Below are 21301 nucleotides of genomic sequence, written 5' to 3'. Positions count from 1 at the left end.
AAGTATACTTTGGACTAAAGACAGGTAGTTACAATCTTCTCAAAGAACATTTTGATATTCTTAAATAACCAGCCTGAGTTATTGTTGAGTAAGGAACAGCTAGGTAGTAAATTGTCTTGTAAATATTTATTTGACAACAATTACAGTAAACATGCCAAATTTGGTTACAGAAAACCTAAAAGGTCTCATCATGACAGTTCTCAACTGCTATCATGTGTTTATTCAACTTACTTTTGATACAAAGCTGTGTTATGTTTTAGGGATCTATGGCTTTATCTGTGTACAACTGTTGCCTACTGCAGTTTTTGTAAGCTTGTAGATTGTCGTATGAAATTGGTGTCATCGTTATATTTTAACAGTGGTTATTTGATGAGAACTATTTATTGCAGCTATTAGTACGTTATACAGGAAAAATTCAGTATTGTGTGCAAACTTGGTTAAATTTTGTAATATCACTGATTTGTTGTGTAAAAGTCACATTTTGGGAAAATGATTATTTTCTTCTTATCAGTGATGTTTACATAATGTTAATAAACTGTAAGGAGATCCTCTGTTTACAGTGTATGTAGCTGTGCCTTTCTCAGGGTGGGGTGTATTGTCAGAGAACTGGTGCATAATTGCCCTGAGGAAGATAAATTCTTCATCACTTAGGTTCCAAAGACTGGTTTGTTATGTTTTGAATATACATTTCAGGGAATTTAATTCCCACTGAGAGAAGATGAGAATACTGGGATGGGCTTTGCTTAGATGTTGTTTATTTATATGAATGCAAGTAACCCCCCTTCCCTTAATTGATGAAATGAGATGTGCTGTAAGCATGAGTATTGTATGTGGTTGCACAGTAGCATGAATTCAATGAGAGTGAACCAGGCTTGCTTTTACAAACGAAAACTTTTCCCATGTTGTATGTGATATGCTTTTGTGTACCCAAGTACACCTCCATTCCAGGCATTTCACATATAGCAAGTGATTGAATTTTCCTTTACAAACTCTTAAATTACAAAACTGAGACACCGGTTCATGTTGGTTTTTGTTTCACATAACTTAAGCTGTACCGCTCCCTGTTGTAAACTAGAATGCGTCCTGCAGCCCTGAGCTTCCCACAATGTTGCTGTTGAATTGTTTGCAGGGCTTAAAATGGCAGAGAGGGATGAGACCAGAAGGACTCAGTGTGGTGGTGATAGTTTAGGAAAGGTGGTGTCTCTAGTCCTTTGGCAACAGAGGAGTTCCCCTCTGTTGTATTCTCTCGGTCTCCTGCTGTGCAGGAAGCCGTACCTTTGCCTATTCTGTATTTGTGTTTTTGTTCTTCCAAGAAACTGGAACCAATGGTTAACTGAAATAACTCTCAGGCTCTTGCTCTTTCCTCAGCTCCCCTTGGTGAATGATATGTCAGGCTATGGCTGTTTACTTACAAATTCTCAGGAGTTTATCCAAGATTATCAGCTTTAGCGAGAATTTAATGGTTAGGTTTCATGGAGGTTAAAAATACAAATACTTCCTGTTGCAATCCTGCTGAGAGAACTAACTTGTGCTTCAGGACTAAGTGTGAGATGTGAATACAAGGTATAAAGATAAGAGGGATCCAAATAAAAGCGATTGATCCTGTGTTTGTTGTTAAGGGCAGTAATTCTATTTTAAAGTTACAGCCGAGCACAAAATTTTGCATCTCTATTAGATATTGTCCCTGCTCAATAAACCTTTTGAGTATGTGTTGGAATCTGAAGCATGTGCTTAACTGCTTTGCTGAATTGGGGCCTTCATTACCAAATTGCAGGTGTATGTTAGCGTAAATATTTAAGGGAAAAAAAAAATAAAACAGTGCTTATTTTGTTCTGTTCGGTGTGGTTTGTTACATTAATGGAAAACATCAGAAATGTTGTGCTGTTGCTATGCTGTCCAAATCAGATTCAATACAGTTAATGGCTTGAGTGTTCAGTATGAGAAAGGGTCCAGTTAAGCATTGACATGGAATGATGAAATGAAAATTTAAAAAATGGAAGTGAGATTCTCCTTTTTTTGGGGTGTATAATATCATTGTAGAATTAGACTTTTAAATGTTTTCCTGTTTAAAAGTGTGTTTCAATTATATTTTGTAGATTCTTGTGTGGATATTAGAGCATTTATTATATGTGTGCAATAGCTGGAGCTCCGTAAACATTTCCATAATAAACTTCTCTGTATACTAGAGCTTAATAACCTGCTCATAAAAAAGTGCTTTGGGCATAAAAGTGGTGTACTGGTCTACCAGAAAGCTTATGCTTTAAAAATAAATAAGGTTATTTAGAAAGACAGAAGTTTAGAAGGAAACTGAAGAAAAAGCGTGCTGTGCCTAACTCATTCCTGGTAAGTATTTGACCAATGTGTTCTTTAATTAAAAAAAGCCCACTTAACTAGACAAACTTGTTCGATGCTGAGCTCATCTCTCTGATATTCTTAATCTGAACTAAATCTTTCTCCGCCAACTATTGCTACATGAAATGTTTATACATGTTATGCAGATAAAATGTTTGTTTCCTGTTTTCAGTTACATCTCATAGATTTGAGAATTCACCTGGCTTCTTTGGATTTTTTTTTTTCCCTAAATTTAAGTGGACAAATGGTTGAGTGTTTCTTCATTAAATATGTTTTATCAGTTTCTGATCTCTTTGGTTGTTTCCTTCTGGAAAGTCTGTTAATCCACACACTTCCTCAAGAGTAGTGTCTAAAGGTGAGCACGTTGCTCTTAGGCCTTTGAAGAAAGCAGGAGGATTATCCTGTGTATGCATGGGTGATTCATTCTTTGATGTAAACATCTGTACAGTGGCTACTGTGTAGAGGCTCTTAAATAGAGTACTATTTAACGGTTCCTTTTTTTTTTTCCTTGTCTCACTTGGGGAGAAGAAAGTGTCCCAGTAAACAGCAGAAAAGATGTTTAGAAAGGAAATGAATATTGATTTTTAGCACACCTGTTAGATACCAGTCTGTGTAACATTGTCTTGTATCAGTTTTGGTATGCAGACCTGTAAAATACAGTTCTCTGTAAGATAAGATACCCATAAAAGGCCTGTGGTCTGTTAACAGTGAAATAATTATTTAACCGTAAAACCTGGCTTTGCTCCACTGATGTTTTACTGAAAACTGGGGTGGCTGAGAGCTGTTGACTCATACTTTAGATTCAAATGAAAATTTTGAAAATAAAGATTTGTTTTATTTTCCTGATACTTTATTTTATCAGGAGTTGGAGAAATAAACTGAAGGAGTCTGTATTTTTACTGGCTGTGCCCCCACACTGATGATTTTTCTGTTGCAGAATAACCTCGATGTAGCTTGTGGAGTGTTTGTGCTCTGAAGCAGAACCACTCATGCAAGTGGTGATTTCCATGCAAAAAGTAAATCGGCACTGTGTAGAACACATCGGTGTAATACAATTTGAATGGTTGTGTTGCCACCTGTGTAGTTTCGATAGTCCAAAACACCTTTGGCACCCTGAATCCTTTGTTACCTGTCACAAACATGGGCCTGTAACATGCTGTAGGAATTGCACACTAGAGGGCTTTTTTCCTTTCCTTCACCAATATAAAATTAACTATAGCTACATTGTGCTCAATGAGACCACCAGATCGTCTTTGTGAGACAGCCCCTTATTTAAAATACCAGCCTATGATGAGAAATAGGAGAGAAAAGCAGTGAAATAAAGTACATTTTGGCTTACTATAAATGCTATGAAGTCTTTATTTTTACTTAGCACTTCTCAGTTCCTCCACAGCATTGCTTACTTCTCTTTGCAATGTGTCTTCTCACCAAGGCAGATGTCACAAGTCTAGATTCAGTAGGTGTTCGCTTGCATGTTGTTAGCCTTGAGATTCTTTAGGTAAAGTTCAATTTGATACTGTTTTTTGACTTTGACCTGTACATATTAATATAATTTGCAGGTCACCAGGACATTTGTGGTATGGTCTGGAGTAGCAATATATAAATTTAGTAGAAAGTTTTAATGTTTACTAGATTATGGTTTTGAATCAGTTTGGTTTCATGTGATACTGAGTGTATCTGTGGCATTTTACAGTAAAGTTCAAAATGAATATTGTGAAAGACATAGACTTGTTAGTAGGCATAATCTTCATATTTTCATTCAGGATTTGACCTTGGGTGGATATATAGGCATGAGGATAGATATTCCGGAGTTTTCTTTTTGTCCTTGCTGGATATAAACTCAAATCCCGCAGGGATATTTCCCATAGCAATGTGTCTGAAATCAAATGAGGGACATAGTCCCTTGAAAATAAGGGTAAGAGAAAAATAGAGTTGAAAACCAGCGAAATAGTGTAAGCAATATTTGCATATGCATTTTTACCTATTGTAAGTTAAGGCTTAATTTCCAGGTGAAGTGCAGTGAATCTGAAGAAATAAAATGTGAGAGTCTGTTTCTTGAATGTCTCTTTCTCTGCATTATTGAGAAATATAAAGGAATTAACTTCTACCCATGAAGTAGTTGAATTAAAACCCAGATAATTACATACGTATACGTTTTTTTTTCTACTTTCCTACTGGTTTTTCATTCGTTGTCTAGTACTCTAACAATGCTGAAGATTTCAGATGTGTTCTGCAGATGACAGCTAATGTGTTTGTAATTTACCAGATGTAAAATGTTGCCATTTTATTATCTAATGCAATTCCACAAACATTGGAAGAATAACCAAGTAACTTCTTGTTGTTGTTGTCTTCAAAGGGACACCAGAGATGGCTTCAGAAGAAAAAACTTCTATCCTTCTCATTATATGAGAGAGCGATCCCCTCATAAGAGGGACTCTCCTTTCTTCAGGGAATCGCCGGGGAGCCGAAGGGATTCTCCGCACAGCAGATCTGGCTCCAGTGTCAGCAGCAGGAGCTACTCTCCTGAAAGAAGCAAAGCCTATCCTTTCCACCAGTCCCAGCATAGCAGAAGTATGTCATCTTTACATAAAAGAAATATTTCTTCTCAGCAAGGTAATGCTGGATTAATGATGAGAACTGGTTAGTGAGGTGAAACTGCAACTCACTGCAACTGCAACTCAACCCTTTTTCTTTACATGCTCTTTCACAATGGGAAAACTAGACATTTTGTACCGATTAAGTGTTGTCTGCTCTTTGGTTGTGTCATAGTACTCTGTTCCCGTATGTATTTCATGTGGGAAATTGTAGGTGTTATTTCAGTAGCAGCCCTATACTGACTGTAGGAGTTTCAGCTGCACAGCTTTGCTAGTATCGTGTGTTATTTTCTTTCTAGCATCAATTGCTTCTGTTACTTCTTTATGTGCTTCTTTGCATTACAAGAAACTTTATTGATATTTGTAGAAGATGAAGACTTTTCTTCCTTCACCAGGAGAAAAGAAGGCTTAAAAAATCGGGAGAAATTGAAGTGCATACTGCTACTTGTTACATTTTTTGAAAATATTCTTAGATCTGTATTATTAAGCTTTTGAAGCTGATTTTCTTTTTAGCAATCTCATCTCATTTTCAGGTTGTCTCCAATCTTGTTTTCTCAGAGAAATGCAAAACAGCTGAGTTAAGTCTATACTGTGTGTGTTCTGCCTTTTAAAAACCTGGCTGTTAATCTTTCCCAGAAATCTAATTAATCATCTGTTTTGAAAATATTTAAGGTTTTCCTCTTTAAGTAATTTGGAAATAAAAGGCAAAATTGCAGGTTTTAGTATACTATAATCTTAGCCACTGCTGTTTGTACAGCTGATGTAAATTAATCCAATTTGATTTCTCTTTCTGCAAATGCTTTCTAGTAAAGTATACGAACTACTGTTCATTTTGGCAGCTTTTAAAACATTAATTAGGTATTTTTTGTTCACTGGTAGGTGTATTATGTGGTTCAGGAGTGGCACACTGGACCATTGTGGAGCACTTCTTACCAAAAGAGATCTTGTGGAGTTTAGTTAACATTTTTTAAATATTGAGGAATAATTTCACTGGTTGTAGAATACGAATTATCTTTCTAGCTCATCATTGCAGTTCTTTTAACATTTTGTAGCAATACTAAGTGAACGTGAATTCCTTTAAGTACAGGAGAAGACAAAAATATTATATTCAACTAAATTTGTAAAGTGTTGTAGATGTGCAGGTCATAAATACCAGGAACAGGAAAAAATTGTTGTGAGAAACCATATAAAATATTGGAGTGTTTCAGGGTTTTTATAAAATTTTGAGCTGGCTTCTGTCACATTTGTAGTATATTGACAGAATTACTCAAACAGAAGTGGAGGCAGTGAAGTAGAAGCAGACACCTTCACAAACCAGAAGAGATGCTGGTCAGGAGAGGAGGTTACATATAGGTCTGTGGCTTTAGGATTTTTTTTTTCCAATTCCATGGTTAAACACCTTTCCCCATCATCTTTAAGTCAGTTTTCAGAGGCTATGTGGCTTGTATACTGGGGTATTTCTTTATAACTGCCTGTTCCCTGGAAAGTAGTACAACTAAACTGTTCATCTAGGTGACTGAATTAAAATGGCCTATTTGCAAGGTATAAATGGCTTAAATAGCTTTTAGAGTCATGTTTGAATATGATTTGTCTTAGGTAAGCTCATGTATTACAGATGTAAAAGTAACATAAAGTGGGACATATCTCATAGATGTCAGCAATACATTTTAGTCTGTACTTAAACTGATTTACAACATGTGAGGTATATGCTATTTCATGCAGAACTTACAGTATGGGGTTTCTTTAAAATATTGTAATACTGTTTAAAATCATGCCATCTGAATCAGTTTGGCCTCATGACTTCCGCTGAAGGAGGAATAATATCGCATGCTCTCCAGCACTTTATAAATGAGGATAAATACAGGATTTGGATAAAGAAAACTGGGGGGGACATAAAGAAGCTCAGTAAAGGGAGGGAAAGGGCTGATGAGAAAGGAGGGATGTTCAGCTGTGCTGGGAGAGCATGGAGAGAAGCAGCGGGGTGCTTGGTGTTCCTTCAGTGGGACACTCAGTGCAGGCTCTGTAGGCTGATACGTTGAGGAGCTGCAAGAAGGCAAGTAGTGGTGCTTGGCAAGCGTCGTGCTCCACTGTGCAGGGAGGGCTTGTGGGTTCACAGTAGCCACATGCATTCATAAAAAATGGCCTAATTATGTCTCCAGATTAAATGGTGGTTTCTCTCTCTGCTTAACCTTGAATGGTTTACTGCCACTTGTATCAACTTATTTCATCTATTCAAGCACAAATTGGATAACCTTTAAAGAATCCAGTGTGAAGGAGGCACGTAGGAGGCACAGTTAGTCTGTGTATTTAAAAGGAGGTGGCTCAACCGAGGGGCTGAAAAGGAGATACCACAGGCACAAAGCTTCTGTGTTACTTGGTGGTGTCGAGGGAGATATCCTGTGCTTCGGGGAGTGTGATTATTATTATGTGAGACATAATTATTTCTGTCTTCATGTTTTTGGTTTTGTCATGTACTTTGTATTTATAGGAACTTTCAAGTGTTCATAGATTTTGCTATTTCTTTTCATTGTTAAAGAGCGGTTTTAGTTAAAGGTAATTCGTAATTTGTCTTTTGTTTAATGGCTACTAGAAATTCTTAAATAAGGCTGCTTGCTATGTTTTTAAGTACACTCTCTGTTTAGCATCATCTTCAAATCAAGGGTTAAAGTGCAATTTGGAATCTTTGCTTTTGATAAGGTAACTTCCTCAAGTATTTTCAGTAGCATTTTTGAAAGACTCATCGGTAGCTGTGAAGGTTTTTGCATGGTTTGTAGGCCTTCAATATCATAGCAGTACCTCGCTTCTAAGAACATACAGAGATGAGCAGGTGTTTGATCTTTGCTTTGTATTAAGTCTACACTGTACATATGGTATGAAAATGTGGGGAAAGAGTAGGACACCAACTTTTCTTAAACATTTCCTATTGTTAAAAGTGTGTATTTTTGGCTAGACTTTCTTATGTTTTTTGTGTAGGTTGTAGTATTTAAAAATACACAACGTGATGCAGTCTTATTTTATGGCATTGAGTAAAAAAAGAAAATAGCTCAGGTATTAGGAGTGAGGCGTCAGGTTTGCTTTTTATTGCTTCAACTTAAGAAATTAAAGCCGTATTTGTTTATAGTTCTGCTAAAATAATTTATATCACTTTTTTAAAGCATTTGATAGACTTTTTAATTCATCCCTTTCTTAATTGTATTGGTACAAATTTAAAGGAATCTGTATCACTTTCCATTTGTGAACAGTCAGCCATTTCCCTGTGATTGTGAGTAGTCTAGTTAAGGTAGGGCTACTGACAACGTTTGCTTTTTGTATTTACCTTTTGCAGATCCCTTAGGTGTAATCCATGGACCACGGGCTGAAAACTAATAGTTTACACCACAACCAGTTCTGCTGCTGGGGGGCTGCCTGTAACCAGTCTGTGGCAAAACTATGCACGGATTGTGATTAGCACAGTGAATTTGAATTGCCATTTTGCCAATTTTAACTCTTACAAAAAAAATCACTGACAATGTAAAGAACATCTAACCTGTGGTTGATACGACTGTTTCCCATGGCAGGGCTTTTCAACATACTGTGGCCTGCTAAACCAGTTCCTACACTGCCTGGTTTCCTGGAGTGACTGACTGGTGTCTAATATTTCACCTGTTTATATAATTACAGGAATGTTAAAAGTAAAACCACATCATCTTGCCAAATCATATTGATACACCCTTTCAGGTAATATCGAAAAAAAGGCCAATGGGTTTTCCTAAAGATGTGAAATAATATAGCTCTATCTCTTCTCTCTTTGTAAAGAGAAGAAAATGCGATAAATATTTATCAGATGCTGAAGTCTGTAGATTTTATGTCTGACTTGAGCAAATTTCACTGCAGTTTTTCTAAGCCAATACATATATCTGCAACGTATAGCTGTAATATAATTTACTGTCATGACTTTTTTCTTAATTGTAGGTAAAGAGAGGACATCAGTTCAATCCCTGAAGACATCGAGAGATGCATCACCTTCAGGCTCCACAGCAGTATCCTCGTCAAAGGTGAATTTTCTTTTCAAGTGCTTCTCACCATGGTTTCAGATTGCTCATTGTTGTTGGATTTTTTTCCTCAGTTGGAAGGAGATACTGTGTGCAGCTGTTAAGAGAGGAGCATCTTGAATTGCTCTGGAATCCAACAGAGGATTTGTTTCCCTTATCTGGCAGGAGGGTGCTGATAATGCTGTCTATCTAATGGTGACACTGACAAACCTTTTTATTCTGTATTCAGTTGTCTTATTTTAGGATAAATGGAGTTTTGCATGTTTTTAAAATTGTCACTTTCCAAAATCTGGAGTGTGCTAGAAAAGGAGTGCCAAGGAGAAAAACGGAGGAGCTGTTTTTTAGGAGCAACAGATTTATTGGACAAGCCCATACTTGCACTGAACTCCATCCTTCAGAGGTTCCTAAGCTGTGACTGGGTTTGGAAACAGTGTGGTGAAGTGTCTGACAGACTGGGAAGATAATGTGCATAGCAGAGTCGACATGGAAACAGGGCTGCTTGAGGACATGGTGACAATGATAGCATTTACTTGGGAAGGGAGGCGCGTTGCAAGATAGTTTGGTAAATGTCGTTTTATGTTCTAAATGATGCTGTTTAATTTCCATTAAAAAAAAATCTTGTGGACTGAACACCAACTACATAATCTTGTTAATTAGTTAAATGGGCAGGCTAATAAACACTAATGAACAATCAGTGTTCAATATTGTTCTGGCTGTCCTGCGGCAGCAAAAGCATTTTCACGTCACTGACTGCTTGCTTGTAAATTATATTTGAGGTTCAAATGAGCACTTCCACAGGAGTATTTTTGCTATATTTTTGAAAGATACTTTAATGAGAAATAAAGAAACAATGCATTATATTGTTCTAAGTGAATAAGGTCCTATTAAAAAGTAGTATTTGCCCTAAGTAGCATGGTGTACTAGCCCGGTTCTTGGGGTCTTTTTAATAAAAGCAGTGAAATGCTTAAACAAAAAAAAATAAAAACGGAAGAAAGAAAGGTACTTTTTGTTGTGAGAAGGTGAGACTGAAGGAAATAATTAGGTGTGGAAAAAATCAGGCTTTTGTTGTGCTCTGTCATTCTAAGTACTTATGCAGCTCTTTCAGAGCTGCTGTGCCAGAGACTAGCTAATTGCCAATGTCCTTGAGGGGGGAGGCAAGCGATATATTTTCAGTAATATAAATAAGGAAAGTAAGATAAAAGTTGTTAAGCACAAGTTACACTGAGTTGGATTATAACATAAAATTTATAATTAGTTCACCTATTTTGCTTACAGACTAGGCATTCTACAGCTTAATACCAAACCCTTGCTTAATAGGAACCCTTGAGAACAAGAAGGCACTGCAAAATCTCTTGCTCTCATATTAATATGCAGTGTAAGCTTGAACTATAAAGTATTCTTTAAATGTTCTGCTTTCTTCAGTCATATCTGATCTATGCTGTATTGGGTGTTTTTTGCCAGCACTTTGCATATATCTGCTGGCAGTGGATATCCACTTGATGTAAGCTACACAAAATGAAACTTTCTGTTTGATGAAAATCATTTCCCCAGACAACACAAATATTTATTGGGTTTGCATCAGCTGCAGAAATTGAAGTACTTCAGTGACCTTTTATTGCTTTTCTCTTGAAGTCCTGAAATCTACTTGTAATGTACTGTCCTGTGTCAGTGGAGCCTCTTGGGTAATGGCTGGATTACACCGACCAGTTAAGTTATACAGGTGCTTCACTGACATAAGAAATATTGACAGAAAAATTCTTGGCAAGACATGAAGAACATCTCTAGGGCCAGGGTCTTACAATCTATTCAGACTTGAGAAATGATTATCTGCTTCATTTTATAGATTAAAGGAGAAATTTTTCAGTGCTCTAAGTTCTATTATAATTTAGCTTTGAAATACATACAAAGGTATATGCTTCCACAGCAATATATCTTTTCACTGTAGTAACTAAATGAAAATCTGTAAAGGTGTTCTTATCTATCTTATAGTTAATTTTTTACATATTCACGAATATGAATTAATACATGTTGGTGTTATCTGATTTTAACCACCTGTTTAATTGACTGTGGCATGAAATCTTTTGTGTTTCTCTTTAATAGCTGTCTGGACTGGAAGCCTTGGAGGCTGTATCTGACATAATTAGAGCAAAAGACAGATCTGTGAGACAGGGAAAACTTCACAGCAAGGATAGCAGGAAACTGTCAAGTTTTTGCTGTTCTATGTTTTGCATAAAGTAAAAAAATTAAAAAGACACCTCTGTTTTGAGGTGCGGGGAAGTTTGATTGGTTTTTGTGAGATGTACTATGTTCTTCATTTCTTGCAAGTTTGCAGTCTAAGTAAATAAGTTACTGTTTCTCAGTTGTGTACCTGTGGAAATTCCATTACTTTATTGCATTAAATACACTCAGGATTTTTAATACATGTTTGTTGGCAAGTGACCTATAGAACTGAATTTAGTAAGATTCATTTAAACAGATTCTTTTTGCTGTATTCCAGTAGATAGAGTGGTTAATTTCTGTTTGTGGCTTGTGGAAATATTTTAAGTCATGTGAGATCTTATTTATCTTCATTTCATGCAAAGCTGGCTGTTGATGGCAAAGATGCCGGTCTTTTCTTTTGTTAATATTGGCCAGAGGTACATTTGAGGAAAGAGAGAGATTAATAACAGTACCACAATACAGGATTTTTTGTCAGCTTGGGAAAAGTAAGGTTGAAGGTAGAAGTCAACCGTAATATGGCAAATAAGAACATACAGGAAAAAAATTGGCAGCAGACAGTTTGCAGTGAGACTAATGTAAGAAAACTGTGTAGTTTGAATAGGTGAACTGGGCTAATTATTCTGTGAATTATATTATCCCTTTCATTCAAGAACCCTCTTTGTACCCATATTGAACTTTGTCACCTCTTGACTTCGCTGGATATAATTCTGTAATTTTCAATACAGTAATGAGACATTCCTATTTTAACATTGTGTTGCACTTCTCTTCTGGATTCACGTAAAGGTGGTGCCTTTAGGACACAGAATCCTGGGATGGTTCTGTGAATTTCATACTTACGCCATACCACAGCACAAAGAGGTATTTGGATAGTATTTTACTTGAGGTAATCACAGAAGGTCTGAAGGTGAAGCAGTCTTACTACAGGTCACAGTATTTGCTTCCTCTGGCCATTTATGTAATTTGAAATGAACTAACGATAAAAGGGAAGAGTTGTTTTTTTCATTTGTTTTTTTTGTTTGCTTTTTTTTGGTCCTTCTGTTTGCTGAGATGGAACAGGCATTGCATATAAATTGTGATAACCTTTTTCAGGCAGTAAGATTTTTGTATCTATTTAGATATCTACCTTAGTGCTACAGTTCTTAGTACTAGATGGATGGATGCTTCTATACATACAGTTGATTCAAATTAAATACCCCACATAGTGGTAACAAAATTTATAAAGCTAGCTATTCCTAAAATGGTTTTGGTATGTGATTATTTGTCACTGTCTGTTTGTTGCCCTGTTAGTAAAAGCCAAATTGTTAAATGTTATTTATATGAGTATTTCCATCTGAAAAGGCAGATGAATAGGCCATAAGACCATGACTGACTCTATTATAAATGATCAGCGTTCACTCCAATAAAAAATAATGAATTTTAGTGGAAGCAGCTCTGATTATTTGAAGTATGTGTAAAATACTTTTTGTTCCTAATTAGCTTAGGTTTTATATCCTACACAGTATTTAATAGTTTAGTTTAAAATTGTTACAACTTTTTGTGCCTGAAAATCACATTGAATTATTAGATCACTCCACGCTTATATCTCACTTCTTAGTGCCCATTTGATCCATGTCTCTTTGAACTCAACTGATTCAAACGATTTTTCTATTATCTCTGTCCTATGAATTTAATAAAGCTGATTCTGAAAGTATAGCACTTTTTTAACATTTTACTGAACTTAATTGATTTGTCTTTTTCTCCTCTTTTTTCTTTTTTTCTTTGCTGTCTCCCTACCCACTGTTCTTTTTAAAGAAATCAAGAGCTTCAGCTTCCTTGTTCCCTATTTTAAAGTGTTTTTGGGATGTGAATATTTTAGGTATTTTGCCACTTGTAAGTATATTTAATGTTAAACCTTGACTATAATATTTTTGCACAGGCCTTGAATAAGAGCCACAGACTCTCGGAAAAGGAACTTGCAGAAGCCGCAAGCAAGTGGGCAGCTGAAAAGTTAGAGAAGGCGGATGAAAACAATTTACCTGAAATAACCGAGTATGATGTAAGACAGGAGTATTAATCATTTTATTTTAAAGTATTGCAACAATAGACTCTTGTTTTTCTGTACTTACCCCTGAATTTTTCCGCATAGGCTATTAAATGTTTGTTGAAAGAGTGAGAGAGGGAGACTAAAGCCTTGTTATTGTAGTTGTTTTATTTTTTTATTTTTAAGTACACAAAACAGAGTAGGTTTTGTTAGTGTAATTTGAATGTATGTTGAGCCACAACTGACAAAATACGGCTTCAGGTTTTCCAGGGATTTCTCCAAGGAACTCTTGCCCTAGTGTAAGTATGTGTGCCTGCTGAACTCCTTAAAATTAGAAAGGGACTTCTTTTTGTTTGGGAGTAATTTAAGGGATAATAAAAGCATCTTGGGAAGCATCAGGTTTCCTCCTTGTATTTCACACTTGTGGAATGTAAGGACTAGATTAGGTAAATAAACGAACTCACTGGATCCATATTTATCTGAACTTTTAAGTCCTGTCCATTGATATAATGGCTGAGGACATCAACAGCTGCTTGATTCTGGACAGGAAAATCCAGTTGGATAATTAAACACTTCATTTCCCTCCAGAAAAAAAGAAATTAAAAAAAAAGGGAGGCGGGGAGAAGGGCTGGAGTGAGGGGGAAAAAAAAAAGCAACAAACTGATCCAAGCATGAATACTATAAGGAGGAGAACATATGCATGGACATATCTGAGAGGTTCAGGAGAGTGACAGGGAAGAGAAATGTCGCTTCTGTTCTCGATGAGGAGAAGCTAATGCAAGGGAGCAGACCATATGGAGAAGAGTTGCTTAAAACTTCCTCTGTGCTTCAGAGAAAATTGCAGTGGCAAAAAGATTCAAAATAAAGATTCAGAATAAAACAATTGATTATGGCAGAGTCCGAGATGACTTGGCTAAAAGTGTGCTACAGGGATGCTGAGGAAGGAGGTGAGGCATCTCATTCTGACTCCTAGAAGAAACGATACATATCATCTCATCTCGATTAGTAGGCTATGATGTATGAATTGCAACAGTTTTTAACTTTTTTCCAGTGTATCATACATAGTGCTTAATAGTTAGAACGTTGTATTGCACTGAATTTTCTAGCAGCCTTTACTCCCTCTGGCATTTTTTGATTTACTGCAGTAACAAGATTTGGGATGCAATCCTCATAGTTTTTATTGTTGCTAAGTTTTAAGCAGATGCTCATAGGACCATTTAAGATTTTTTTTGTCTAATGCTTTTCTCTTTCATGTTAGCTAAGCTTTAAGATTCTGCTTCTCATTATTTTTGATAGTAGAAAATATTTTTGTATATCTTCTGCACTTCTCAGATCCTATTAAAAAATATTTGCTACATTCTGCAAATCTGTTCCACAATGCTGGATATAAGTACGCTGTAGTAATTTCTTCTCTTTTTACATCTTCTATATAGACTCCCTGGAGTAGGAGTCTGTTTTATTTGGGGCACAGATGCTGTCTTAGTTTCTGTTTTAGAGGGAAGCTCATACAATATTGGCACTTCAGTAAGATTTCTCATATTATTGGTAATCCTCTGTCTGTTTGCTGTACAATAGTCATCACCATTCCTTTAATATTAAACTCATGGTCCTGAATGTTGCAAGACTTCTTTCTGACAGCATTTTGATTTTGTCAGTGCCTATTTACCTTTGGTTTTGTGACTTGTATCCTTTCTCAGAAAACTAATCCCACTTTCATTGTGGACTTTTCTTGCTAGCTGGTGTTACAAATATCACATATATGAGTTCCTTCTCCATGGAAGGGCAGGTGAAGGTTATCTGACATCATTGTCTTTATACAGTTAAGACTTAAGTCAAAGATGTTTTTATGATGTCATATTTTCTACATATGTAAAATCCATATATCTGTATCTGATAGATCATAGCAGTAATACTTCACTAATAGTCTTGATAAGCAAACTCATATTTAATGAAATGACTGTATTTGGGGTTTTATTTTTGCTTGTACACTATCAGGATTTGATTTTTATCTCAAAACCTCTTTTTTTAATTTTTTTTTTTTATTTTTTTTAGGCTGGATCTTCAGCTCCGTTGTACATCGAACAAACAGAGGAAACAGAAACAAACATAACAGATCCTACGGAATTATATGAAGATGGCCAGCTTCTTGGCCGCTCAAAAGCAATTGCAACTAAGACAAAGGAGATTGAACAGGTGAGTCCTCTTGACATTTTGTCACTGATGAAGTACCTGTATCAGGTTTGGTCTCCTAGAAATATGTTGATTTATTTTTTCCTCCTGCTTGGAGCATAATATGAATTAAATCTGATTTCTTGAGGTGATGTGAGGATATTATCTCCATCTATTTAATTCTGAAGAAGCATGGCATTTATCTGCATGTGGGAATTAGTGGTAGTTCTCTGTAACTTACATGCAACACCTGCTATTTTGCTAGCCAAGAAAATGCCTACTGCTTTGAATAATAGTTTTAAAATAAAATATAATACAGAAAATTTTAATTAAAAAGTAAGCATTTATGTGAGAACACATTTTCAGAAATTACTTTTAAACTGTAATTTCCTGAAATACATACATTTTGGGATTGAATACTAGAAGCTGCATGTTGTGTTTGGGTTTTTGTATGTGTTTTCTGGGAGGTGGTTGGTTCTTGTTTTTGGTTTTGTTTTGTTTTTAAATCAGCTTTGAATCTCAGTCTTTTTATTGTTCTTTGAAGTTAAGAACCTTTAAGTTTTGCTATGACTCCAGTGTTTTATATCTGAAAGAGACAGGCATATCATGTTCAAAATCTGTATTTTTTGTGTTGAGTACTTGGGGACTGATTTATAATAAAACAATATTTCTATTATTCTTGGATCATTGAGTTTTTGAGGATATTCAGTGGAAGCTTATTCATGTATTATTCTTGAATATCATGTCACCTCACAGTAAGGAAATTATGTACAATAACTTTCAATTTCATTTGTCATAGAGAATCAAAGTGTTTAGTTTCCGTGTTTTTGTTACTATAAATAGAGAGTTTGGAGATTTTTCTGACATAAATACAACTGTACCCAACGCTGGAAATTGCATTTACAGTTTATAATTTGGGTGGGAGAAAGAGATGACTTTCTTCAAACTTGCTCTTAGTGTTTTCAGTGTGTACCATGGGATGGATGGAAGGGAAATATAAATCACTTTTCCCCCTCATGATTATCTCATAATAACATCATCAAGCAAATACGTCTCTGGTCTTGTTAGGGTTAAGCTTATTCTAGGTCTTCATTTTCCATCTTAATTCTAGTGGCCCTTGTTCTGTTGCCTGTGAGACCATTTCCTGAACTGTAACACTGTTGTTCCTTTTGTCTTGACACTTGAAAAACCAGCTTTCTACTGAATTGGTTTTGTTTCTTTTTTTCTTTTTTTTTTTTTTTTAATTTTAATTACGTTGACTTTGCATAATCATGCATGCATGCTGGGATGGAGTTAACCAGAGCAGGCTGTAACTGTGAGGGTCATGATGCAGTTTGTTTATCCCAGTGTGTCTGATCACCAGGTTGTACATGGCCTAAATCAGCTACTATCAAATACATAAATATGTGAGTATTTAGAAATGACAAACTGAAAGAAGTAAAAACTAGTAGCAGATTTTTAAAAAATGTGATTGTTTTGCCTGATGCTGGTGAATCTGTGATCGGTTTATTTCCTATGAAGATCTGCCCTTTGGTGCTAAGGACAGGCTTATAGTGAAGACAGATGAAAATTTGGGCAAAGAAACAAAATGTTGTTTTATATGTTACCTAATGGTATTATGTTTGGTAGAGTTTGCACTTATCTTCAAGGAAATCTAGATTATGTTCTGTAAAACAGAATATTTTAGGAACTTAGCTCAGAAAAGCCTGAGGAATAACTTAAGACAACTTGGATTTCACAGAACCAGTTTATCCTGTTGTTGATTTGAATATTGAAGCTGTCAGCTTCCACAGAATTAAAACAAGGTTTTAGAAAGATACAGGAAGCATCTTCAATACACTTTATTCAATTGAACAAGAATCATATTTTTTTTTATAAAATCAGGTACTGATAATTTGTTCAGAGCTAGACAAGATATGTATTTAATCATCTAAATGATGGCTGAAGCATCTTTCTTAGAAAGAGAGACTGAGAGAGTGGGGTCTGTTCAGCCTGGAGAAGAGAAGGCTGAGAGGGGATCTCATCAATGTTTATAAATAACTCAAGGGTGGATGTCAAGAGAATGGGATCAGACTCCTTTCAGTGGTGCCCAGCATTAGGATGAGGGGTCACAGACTGAAGCACAGGAGGTTCTGTCTGAATACGATGAGAAACTTCTTTACTTCGAGGGTGCCAGAGCACTGGCCCAGGCTGCCCAGGGAGGCTGTGGAGTCTCCTTCTCTGGAGACATTCAAAACCCACCTGGACACGTTCCTGTGTGATCTGCTCTGGTGAACCTGCTTTAGCAGGTAGGCTGGACTAGATGATCTCCAGAGGTCCCTTCCAACCCCAACCATTCTGTGATTCTGTAAACTTGAGACTGTAAAGTGACCTATGTGTTTTTCAAATAAATGTTTAAAAGTAACTTCTGCTTCAGCAATTAAAAAAAATCCAGAAAATTTACTGATGATTTTCATAGTTGTGAAATACTGTGAATCTTCCTACTGTATATGGAAGCAGTCTCTCTGTAGAAATATGTATGCTATTTTGTTGACTTTGAGTTGTCAGCATCTAAAGTAAATTGGGTTTAATTCTTTGTGGCGTGGGTTCCACAAGGAATGGGAGAGGGAGGAAAGAGTGGAATGGAAACTAAATTTGCAGTCCTGTGGTGAACAGCTTACTAAAGGTTCCTTGGATTAACTTCTTAATATAATGTATACTGGTTTTACTACGGTTTAACTGAAAGTATGTTTCTGGTTTTTGCACAGTAAAATTAGCACATTAAAAAAACCCATGCAAATTTATTAGTATGACTAGTCATGGTGTAGTTTTACATATATGTAACATTTAAATCTTAAAACTGAACTGTAGGCTGTAATGCACTTTAGGAATAAGAAGATTGAGTTGATAATTAAATATAGAATACATTTATAAGAAAGCTTTCTTATAATTTGTTTCTGATTATCGAAGAATCAATAACAGCAGAAAAATTTTTTGTTCTGTGGATTTTTTCCAGTTCGGGTGTTTAAAATAGTTTCTGAATACCTAGTTTTAATGTATTATTTCTGGAACATAATTTAATGGAAGGATTACTAAAATAATGTACTTATTGCGAAGAATGATACTGGAAAAATGGTGAAGCTGTTAATCCTTCTGCAAAGCAAGATTCTAGAAAGATTGGTTTGCATTCTTCACTGGGCAGCTGTTAAAGCATTTAAAATTAATCAGTCAGTCAGGATAGAAATAACTTCTTGTGCCACTGGCTATGTGTTTAAGTGAAGCTCGTTTAGAAGCTTTGACCCATCAGACCTCTTCTCGTTCTGTTGTCTAAGTTTTTCTGCTTTCTCTTGGAGCACCAGATCTAGTGATGATTGCTTTTCAGTTTATTTTCATCCTGATTCCCAGGTATCCTTGCTGTTCCAAACTCCCTGTAAAGCCCTCTTTGCTTTGTCATCTCCATATCCATCTTTCTCCAAAGCTCCAACCAGGAAAAAGAGTACATATTTTCCAAATATGTACTTTGACTTCATAGCGTGGTGCTATTTCAGGTAAATGTAGAGGCAAAAAATTTTGCTGACAGAACATACTCACTGTGTTGTAATGAGAAAATTCATTGCTCTACAGAAGAGAAACAGGCAGCCTGATGCCCTGGGCAGGAGAGGGGGGGCAGCAGCTTGTGGTATAGTCTGTTATTTCTCTTAAGAAAAAAGAACAAAAAAATCCCTTAAGCAGTTGAATTAAATATTCATACAGGTGTTCAGTTTAAACAAGTCCTTCTCTCTATCTTATGTATCGTTCATATCACTCATTTGTGAAGTTCCTTCTACTTCTCCTCTAAGTTACAATAACACAGTTGCCAAATTAAGAATTTTAAATGGAATATGATTGTAAATGGTCTCTCTGGCTCATCAACAAAATACTTGCACGTGTATTATTTGTTTGATGGGGGACTTACTGCAAGCTTTCATGTCAAATCACGTCTTTGAAGAAAAACAGAATTCTTTGTGTGCAGACTATGACAGGATAAGAACTGTCAAACAAGTGCTAGTTGCTGTTTGCAATTTAGCCCGCAGTTGCTTTGCAAGTATTAACTGAAGCTGACATAAAGTGAGAAGAATAGAAGTTGTGCTAATGGCTAAAGTCTTGGAAGAATCCAGACACTGAACAGAGCCAAGAATTATCTGTGTGACTCCCAAACTAGAAAAACTCCAAAGCATACATTTCATTTGAAGTTTGACAGTATTACTTGGAAAAGAAGAACGTGGTTGGAGATCTGTAGGCACCCGAGATCTTTGCTGAACAGGGATTGCAGATCCTGGACGTCTCTGTGGTCTCATCTTTGCAATGACAGGTATAGTGACAGTATCATAGAAAGGTCCAGATTGGAAGGGACCTCACCTGGGCCAATCTTCTCTTGAAATTAGATCAGGTCATTCAGAGCTCTCTCAAATTGAAAAACAGCAGAATCTGCCTCACTGGAGTACTCAGGACTCAGTGTGTCACTGCTTGCTCTCTGAGCTCAGCTGCTGTCAGTCCTGCGTTCTGTTCTCCAGAATATGATTTCTTTCCACCAAGGACACAGTTTCTGCTCCCTGCTCCTCGTGACAGTTTCTTGTCCCCATCCCTGAACTGCCGAGTCCAAGCTCCTTGCTGTGGTCCCCTGTTTTTGGCTGGCCTCACCTGGGGAGGTGAGGGACCTGTTACACCTGGAGCGGGCTCAGCTGCTCACAGGGAAGGGTTGAGTTCCCAGGACCTGCTGGCTCTGCCACCTTGGTCAGTAGAACAAAGTCTTTATGGGCACTTCTGCACGGCAGGTGCTGAGAAAACTGGTCCCATCCTGGTGCATCTTCTTTTCCATCTCTGTGCCTCTTCGCGCTGATGAAAATTCTGCAGCATTTATGTGTCTGTCTTGTTTTAATGTGTTCTGTGAAGTCGTGGCTAGATCTATGATGTGGCTTTTGATGTTCTGTTTCTAAACAATCAGAAATTTTAGAGAGTTTTTAAAAGCAAAAATAGTGAGGTAAGTAGATCCCTTCCTGTTTTGTTTTGGTTTTGAGCTAAGTGTTTCCTTATGCCTTTGAAAATGCCTTTCCCTCTTTCCTCCACAATTCAGTTTTGAAATTGGGTGTTCCATGTTGTCTGAGCATGGTGGTGTAAAAGCCCATTAAATAAGTATTTAAAAAGTTGGTCTGGGTACTTGAGGATAGTGTAGCAGAGAATTTTGCATTGGCCTATCAAGGTCAATGAATGTTCATAGGTTGCTGATGTAACAAATTCATGCACTTTTTTCTATTTTTGCATTTAATAATATGCAATATACATTATTGTTTTGAACTTGTTCAGTTTCTATTTTTATATAGTTAAGTATCAGCTTATGCTTTTAGCACATAATGTGCTGAAGTGTGGAGATTTTTTGGAAGTGATGACAAATATGTCCGTGGTGTTAAATTCACAGTTGGAGCAATTCAGCGTCGGTGTTACACAAAAGGCTATCTCTTTGTTGTTCCTTTACGAGCATTAGTAGCAGGGATTCTTGAAATGTCTTATCTTGTCTAGACATCAAGTCTGCAACACTGTATTAATTAGTCCATTATTATGTGTCCAGTTTCTTAAATGTTGCATATGCAAGCTGAAGTGACATGGGTTACCTCTGAAAATCTATTATTTTCTGAAGACAAATTTTGCCAAATGAGCCAAATATCTTGCTTGATTTTGGCAAAAAATCAAACCTCTGAGTTTCTGAATGTGATTTGACACTCAACTTGTCTATTAGCACAGAACTCTGGCATCTGAGAAGGAAGCACAGGAATTAACGCATTAATGAATGCTTTTTTTCTTAATGGAGTTACTGGCTGACTGCTTTCAGTTCAACATTATTTTAAAATATTTAGCAGAACAATTTTGTAAGTGTTCAAACATTTGGATTAATTGCTTGT

At 36.3% G+C, this 21301-nt stretch overlaps 1 protein-coding gene across 3 annotated transcripts in view; it reads left to right on the top strand.

Moving 5' to 3' along the window:
* Positions 1-21301, top strand: part of PPHLN1 (periphilin 1) — a 64845-nt gene that overhangs the window by 19439 nt on the left and 24105 nt on the right. For 2 of the 3 annotated variants that reach the window (XM_071803049.1, XM_071803033.1), the window contains exons 6-9: positions 4709-4965; positions 8898-8980; positions 13113-13232; positions 15270-15410. In XM_071803049.1, coding sequence (XP_071659150.1) covers positions 4709-4965; positions 8898-8980; positions 13113-13232; positions 15270-15410 — 601 coding nt within the window. The remainder of the gene's footprint in view (positions 1-4708; positions 4966-8897; positions 8981-13112; positions 13233-15269; positions 15411-21301) is intronic. The other variant, XM_071803041.1, reaches the window with a different exon arrangement.

Source organism: Patagioenas fasciata, chromosome 1 (assembly GCF_037038585.1).
Source record: "Patagioenas fasciata isolate bPatFas1 chromosome 1, bPatFas1.hap1, whole genome shotgun sequence".
Lineage (NCBI taxonomy): Eukaryota > Metazoa > Chordata > Aves > Columbiformes > Columbidae > Patagioenas > Patagioenas fasciata.
Note: the sequence above shows the minus strand (reverse complement) of the source record. Positions and strands in the feature narration are given on the sequence as shown.